Source organism: Pseudochaenichthys georgianus, chromosome 16 (genome assembly GCF_902827115.2).
Source record: "Pseudochaenichthys georgianus chromosome 16, fPseGeo1.2, whole genome shotgun sequence".
Lineage (NCBI taxonomy): Eukaryota > Metazoa > Chordata > Actinopteri > Perciformes > Channichthyidae > Pseudochaenichthys > Pseudochaenichthys georgianus.
In genome coordinates this window covers 44938797-44946296 of record NC_047518.2, presented here as the reverse complement: position 1 = coordinate 44946296, position 7500 = coordinate 44938797, and the positions used below count along the sequence as shown (strand labels likewise).

General features: G+C 43.9%; 2 protein-coding genes across 2 annotated transcripts in view; one reads left to right on the top strand and one right to left on the bottom strand.

The window, feature by feature from the left end:
* eaf1 (ELL associated factor 1) overlaps window positions 1-2725 on the top strand; it is an 11314-nt gene extending 8589 nt beyond the window's left edge. Inside the window, exon 6 of the mRNA XM_034102595.2 lies at window positions 609-2725. Within this exon, the coding sequence (XP_033958486.1) occupies window positions 609-658 (50 nt within the window). The 3' untranslated portion in view covers window positions 659-2725. The remainder of the gene's footprint in view (window positions 1-608) is intronic.
* A 1576-nt stretch (window positions 2726-4301) lies between these two features.
* Window positions 4302-7500, bottom strand: part of bmper (BMP binding endothelial regulator) — a 50669-nt gene continuing 47470 nt past the window's right edge. The window contains exons 10-14 of the mRNA XM_034102667.2: window positions 7330-7493; window positions 6555-6756; window positions 5775-6117; window positions 5225-5355; window positions 4302-4976 (exon numbers count right to left, since the gene is read on the bottom strand). Coding sequence (XP_033958558.1) covers window positions 4795-4976; window positions 5225-5355; window positions 5775-6117; window positions 6555-6756; window positions 7330-7493 — 1022 coding nt within the window. The 3' untranslated portion in view covers window positions 4302-4794. The remainder of the gene's footprint in view (window positions 4977-5224; window positions 5356-5774; window positions 6118-6554; window positions 6757-7329; window positions 7494-7500) is intronic.

The window sequence follows — 7500 nt, the reverse complement described above, 5'->3', positions numbered from 1 at the left end:
ATGAAGAGAAGACATTTAAAAAACCGTGGCAGTCAAAGGAAAGATTTCAATGTCCTGCAGAAATGACGGTCAAATACGAATTATTACTGAGCGTGAAAACAATTGTTATGAAGGCTATGAAAAGGGACGTCTTTAGGGCATGGATTTCTATTTCATTTCAAATAAAACAAGTCCCGCCAATCGACTCGTTAAAAGTATATATAAGTAAATATAACGCCGGAACTTTTTAAATAAAGGACTTCCTCTCTGACTCATCACATTGTAATTAAGGCGTGCTGCTGCCGACTTCAAAATCAAGTGTGGTTCAGTCCAGCTCTAAAATCGATTACAGGCTTCATAGACCGCTCTGACATTACTTGACGACTTTGAAGACCTTTGAGAAATGGGTCTCTCCATAATCTAATAAGCAGCTGGAACTCACTCGTATTTTCTCCCTTTTTTAAATACTCTTCAATGTGTGCGTGATGACATTGCTCGGGTCAAAGTTCCCTTGAAACCAGCTAACGGAAACACTGATGTTGAGAGAGGCAGGGACGGGCAAAGGACATGTTGTAAAATATTTTCCACCATTTCCAGTAACCAAACATCAATCTGTCTGTTTATCCCAGGAAACGACCTTCAACTCAGCGAGTCGGGCAGCGACAGTGATGACGACTAAACTCTCTTCCTCTCAACACACACACAGACGGACGGACGGACAGACAGACAGACACATGGACGGACGGACGGACAGACAGACAGACAGACAGACACAAGGACAGACTGACACACACACACACACACACTCCTCCTCTCCACTGGTTCCTGCTGTGGCAGCTCCCAGCTGTGTATCCCGGTTTGATTGTATCTTTTCTTTTTTATTTTCGTATATCCTTAAAGCTAAGAGTGTATTTTTTATTAGATGTTATATTTTATTTTGTATAGCGAGACAGAGAAACTTTTACTTGGTCGGTTTGGAAGAGTATATATTGGAGTGCACATATTTTCTGTACTCAGAGCAGCTACTTTTATCTCCATGTATCATCTGTCTCTCGGTGGGTTTGTCTTCACGCCGAGGCGAGGAAGAGTTGATTTGGAAAGATAACCACTCTCTCACCTCGTCTGGTTTTAATCAGAGAAGGCTGTGGGAAGCTTCTCTGCTTCTATGTCGTGTTTTTAATGTTTATTGTTATAAAGAAAAGGCAGAATTGTCTGTGCATCACTAACACATTGATGAAAAACAAGTCCAAGTCAAATTTCGACAGGCTAGTATTTTAGAAGTGACAAGGACCTTGTTCTACGATTCCAGGTGTTAATCTGCATGTGGGGTTATTCTTTTACCACTAGGGGGCAGACAAGACCTACAAACAAACTGTCGGAAACAGATCTGACATGTATAAGCTTTTAATGTTGCTAATAGTTAGCAAGCAGTTGAATGTAAGAAATCCACCAAATCTAAAAAACGATCCGTGTTGAGGAACTCAAACCCTAAACATGTGGTGTTTGTAGCTGGAGAATAACGAATAATAAGCTAAACGAGGTCAAATGTTCCAGTCAAGACGCAAAATTGTCTGTTTTTGGAAGTGGTACCTTATCAAAAGGTACCCAGCAACAGAGGAGGAGGTAGTCAGTTAGGCATGTGCTAATATTAATGCATTTTCTCAACTGGGTGCATTACGGTCTACCTTCTCGTCACAAAGAATCCCAATTCCTCGCAGTTGCAGTCTGATACATACCATTCGTCAAATCCTTTGATGATAACGGTCTAAAACCTTTAAATATATAGTTAACTCTCACCAAAAACAAGTATTCACAGGCGTTCTTCCGAGAATTACTGATAATAATTGAGTCTAAAGTGATTTATTTGTTAATAAACGTCCTTCAAAGGCGCCTGAAACTCAAATGATACACGATTACGTCTGAAAAAAGGAAATAAACGACTTCAAAAAGTTCAGATATCCTTTCTCTCCACACAGACACGCTTTGTTCTAAGTGTTGTCATTTGTCAATCAAACTTATTTTTTTAAACCCCGCATTTCCATATAATACTAAAGGATCATTCCACGCCTTACAGCGTCTCGGCGAATGTGTGAAAAAGCCAAAGAGTGAAACTGCCTCTCAGAGAGCAGGACGCCTCACATGTCGCCGTGTCATCGTCTTCGTGTTGCTTTCATTAAAAACACTGTCGATGTGATCGTCTGCAGGAGACACTCGCTGCTGATTGTAGTGAATCAATATCAATGCAACAAAACAACCTGCAGTCAGAAACACCAACGAAGAGTTTCAAAGCAAAAATGGCCAATATTTCATTTTATTGGGAATTTAAACACTATTTTTGCAACAGGTTAAAAAGTGTAATATAAGACGGGCTTTCATTGCCGCCTGTTGGGATATCTAGGAGTTATACAAGGTTTTAAAGAGGAATGTTCCTTCTCGTTCATTTGACAATGAATCTGTTGAATCCTGATCAACTAAGACATTGGAAAATTGTCTCACGTTTTTTTACGAGGAAGGAGAAGTAACCAACACAAAGTGACTGTGTATCTTTCCACATTGTAAATGAACCTTCGGCTGGTTTGATGCGTCAGCCGCTGAGGCTCAAGCGTCTCATATCAGACTCTGAATCCACACCTCGGTTGTTGAATGTTGTATTTGGTTCTTTTGTTGTCATGTTTTTCTATTCGTGCTACGTTTATGTGAAATGTGTTTGTACAAACTTGAAGTGTATTAAAAGCGTTTCAATTCATTTTGGTTTGCTCTTCATTGGGAGGATTGGCTTTTTCTGAGTGCTGATTTTATTATAGTCGCATTAAAGCTCTGTTCACGCCTGACATTAACTCTGCGGGGCAACAGGTGTGGATGCACCAAAGACGCTTTAGGATCCAATCATTCCCACATTTCAAGATGTTCTGGAGACACTTTACTGAAGCACATGCATTGTTGGCTACATTAAAGGGCACCTATCATGCTACTTTTAGGCAATAGGTCTCAGATATATACAAATATATAGTGTTATAATATAAGTGTTTTGCTCAAAATACCAAACAGATCACCCATTCTAGCCATGCCTCATATCCCTCTATTTCACTTCCTGTTTCAAAAGTGCTGATTTGTGTATAAAGCTTTAAAAGAAAAAAATTGATAAAAAAGAGGGGCGGAGCCTATGTCTGCTCATGCGGGAGATTCTACCGTGATGAAACGCCATATCATGGATTATCAAGGATTCTTTCTGAAACAGTCTGGAGCTCAAAGGCTTTCTCTACTTCCTGCTTCTTCACACACATGCTCTCCAGTACAGGTTAGCTCTGAGTGTTAGCATGCTAATGTGAACACCGACCATATTACGTCCAAAACAGTCGGGCATTGTTTCTGATAGCAACTTTCTGATTGGGCCGCGGGTCCACATTTCAGATATTACGTCATATCGGACGCAAATCTGGATCAGTTCCGTTGTTCCCCGTTTTTAGAGATTTGGGTACGGAGGAAAAGAGAGGGTTTTATGCTTTATTCAACCTTTTCAGCTTTGGCTTCAAGAAAAAACCTGAAGTGGTGCTTAACTTTGATAACCTTTTGGTTTTAACACATAATATGGAGCTTTACTTCATCGCAACCCGTCATCATGTCTGTAGGTTGCAATCAGTTCAATGGAAGAGTGATTTTGCAACCTCTTAGATTGTTAAATACACATTTTTGCAGATGCCTGAAAGGGTAGAAACTGTCATTCTTAGGAAAGAAGCAAATATTAGAAATACAGTCTGAAAAATAAACAGTTTAGCTCAGGGAAATCTTGATCCAAATAAAAGGAAATGCTCAAATGTATAAGAACTCCATCAGATTTCCAGATGTCTCCACTTCCTTTCGGGAGTTTGAGCAACCTGAGGCGTGGGCTCGCTTCTCCTCCAAATATGACACGGAGGAAAGTAAAGACAGCAGTCACAAATGAACTTCGATAAAAGATTATATTGCTGGTCTTAAATAATCATCGTCAAGTGAAACATGTGCTCGGTAAACACCTTCAGTTTGGTACGAAACCACAACGACCTGTACACGTGGCTTATTATTACAATACAGTACTTTTTCCCTGCGATGGTGCAACAACTGAGTCACATTTGGGCATTTCTCTTCAAACAGTAACACAAGAGTTCACAACAAATACATAAATAGCTTTTGTTTCCCTTTAAAAATCATTTATAACGCAATTATACTCATGATTCTGGCTCTTGCTACGACCGATATATAAATTAACATCAACAACAAAAAATAATAATATTAATAATAATAATAATAATTAGAACAATAATAATAATAATATAAAAGCTGTCTGTCTTTCATATAAATCTGGCTAGCTTACAGTATGAAATGATGCAACATGGGGGCATCAGAATCTCCTTATTCCAAAATGCAGATTTCTCACTTTTTGAGTGTCTGTGAGGGACAATGTGGACGCCATTTTGGCTCGAGCAGGAGTCCAGTGGCCCACGTAGTTTCCTGAGGGTCCATGGCAGCGTGGACCAACGTTCCTCAGGAGTAGGAGAACGTAAAATATCCAAAAAATGGGGGGTTATCTCATCAGTTCTTCCCCTTAGAGAAATTGTAAACTCCGGGGGGCGGAAAATGGTTTTGCGGCGGGACGAGAAGCTGGAGGAAGTTCTTCACCAAATCCCCTCGAATGTCTAAATCAGATCAATCTGGACCCTGAGTACCGTATCCCATCTGATCCGTCCACATCAGACCTTTCTCTGCTTCTTTGGCCCCCTTTATATTCTGGCTCTATAACCTGCCCCCCCCCCCCCCGCATCCCTCCGGGGTCAGGGGTCACCGGCCGGGGCAGGACGTGGGTTTGATGCAGCGGCCCTGGAACAGCACCAGGTTGGCGGGGCAGTGGCAGCCGGCCACGCAGGGCTTGCGGCACGGACCGATCTCGTTCCAGTTGTCGCAGGTTTTGGTGCAGCCGGGGCCGCAGGTGTCGTACACAGCGCCGTGTTTACACTGCGTGGCTGGAGGGAGACAACAAGAAAGACGTTGCTGCTATGCATCTATACACCTGAAAAAAAACATGCATACAGTCCCTTCCAAAACGATTGGAACAGAGAGGCCGATTGCTTTATTTTTGCTGTACATCAAAAGATGAGTATGAGACAAAAGGTCATGACCTTAGCAGTTCATACATGATGTAGAAGAGACGTGAATACGTGGATTTTGCATAATAGGTGACCTTTAAATGACTCTAACAGCCGTGACTCACCCATGCAGGAGGTGTCGGCCCTCCAGACGACGGGCGCTCCCTCCCTCTCGCAGGCCCGGCTGTACGCCATGAAGGACTCACAGTAACAGTTCTTATGGACCGGACACTCACACATGTCCGTCACACACGACCTACAGACAATGAAATAAACACGTTATCGGACGAGGGTGGGTTGTAATCAGATAAGATAAGAAGTGCTTCAAACCACCAGACTCAGGGACAGTTTCATCCCACAGGCCATAAGACTGTTAAACACCTGCGCTTTTGAAAGAACATCTGGTTGCTTGTGTATAGACTATTTCTATTTGATGTTATCTTATTTACTCGCACTATTATCTGTTTTATTGTGTTGCACTGTTGGAGGAGCCTGTGACCTCAGATTGTCATTGTTATATCCAGTGCCGGTTCTAGAGTCTGTGGGGGCCCAAGGCAACCATTCACTGGGGGCCCCTCGAAGCAGCTTCTCCTCACCACGCACAGCCGACAGCGAGTAAAAGCACAACAAACAAGGACACTTTAAATGAAACCTAATGCTTCTGTGCGCTCTGACCTGTAGAAAGGGGCGAAGTCGATCACACGGTGGCACTTCTGGAACTCCCACAGCTTTATCTTCTGGCACTCTCGATGAGCGCGGAATTTGACCTTGACGCTGCCGGGACACAGGAAGGAGGCCGGCCGGCGGGGCGGGGGCTGCTGGGAGCAAACCTCGTTCCCCTCCATTCGCCACGACTCGGCAAACTCGTCCACGTCAAACTTGAACTGCCCGTCGCCCCCCATGGTGTCGTCACGCTTGTGGCCGTTGTAGTTTCCACAGAGGCCACAGAGACGTCCTCGCAGGTGGGGGGCCGCGACCACTTCAACGAAACTGTCTCCGTCCCACGTGATCTCCAGACCTTCAGAAGGAGAAGGAGGCGAATACAATTTAAGATTGAAGATCTGTCATCTGTGCCTACAGTGAACGCTCTTCCAGCAGTGCAACATACTTAAGACATATGGAAGTAAAACAATGCCTAAAATAAAACAGTATGTGAAATCGAATACTGCTTTTTATAATAATATGCAAATAGGTTTTATGCTTCTCTTGCCAATCAACCAAACGGAGGTGTTTCAACTTTGTCGACGTTATGTTTTTGTTTTGGACTTTTTGGTCTGAAAATAATCCTAATTCAATGTCCATGTTTTTGATTTTTAAAATAGAAAATCTATGAAATTACCCATCACACTATTTTCTTTACCAAAGCTCCAAGTTATGCATTAAACTCTCAAAGTGCATGCTGTAGTCGCATGTCGTATGTCTCGGGGGCTTCTAAACAGAGTGCCGTGTGCTGACCTGCGATGGTGGTGAGTTTGAGCAGGTACCCGTCCAGGTCGATGTGCACCCCGGGGCCGTGGTAGGGCAGGGCGATGCGGGTCCCGTTCTTCCGGACCGTGAGGTGCTGGTGGAGCCCGAGGACCAGCCCGCCCAGCCGGATCTCCACCGACTGAGTCCAGGAGAAGGAGCGCGTCCGCCGGGCGTCGTTCTTCACCAACACCTGGGGAACACAGAGAGAAGACACACGTTGTTAGAAACATATCACTCGTCCCCGGCTTGAGCTTCAGCCTCAGGATCCATGTGTCTGATCCTCTCCAGAATGGAAGTAGCATCACATACAGAGCATCAACTAGTTCCTGAGCAGTGTCCTTCACATGCTGATATCCAAGAGAGGGAGTCACACAGTCACAAGATGGAGGAATAGAAAGCAGTATTCAATGTTTACTTCAGATTAGCTCCACGTCAGAAATGAGCATGCTTGATGTCTCTCTCCATAGAGGCTGAGTCATCATGTTCATCACATAGCTATCACATGCCTCAAACAGTCCTGATGCTCTTCGAGGTAATCAGACATCCTGTCATGTTCACAGCTCCAGTTGGGATTCCTTTGATATCATGTTACTCTCATGTTGGAAGAGGACATTCAGTGTTTTCCCAACACACGTCAAGCTCCGTAAATACTTTGGTTTGGAGATGTTGCTTTAGGATCCATTGAGAGAAAGTCTCACAAATTAAGCTCACATTTGGGGAAATTCTCTGTTTTTGAAAACAGTATATCAGTTGTCCATCTCACCATGAAGCTGGAGTCCGTGCCGCTGACGGAGTTCCCTGCTCCTGCAGAGGGGGCGGAGCCACAGTCTCGAGTCAGGACGTACTGACAGGTGCCCTGGAAGTTAAAGGTCCTGCCGTCGAAGGTGTTGTAGTGAGGGTCTCCAAACACCGTGCACACACCCGGCTCTGCGGA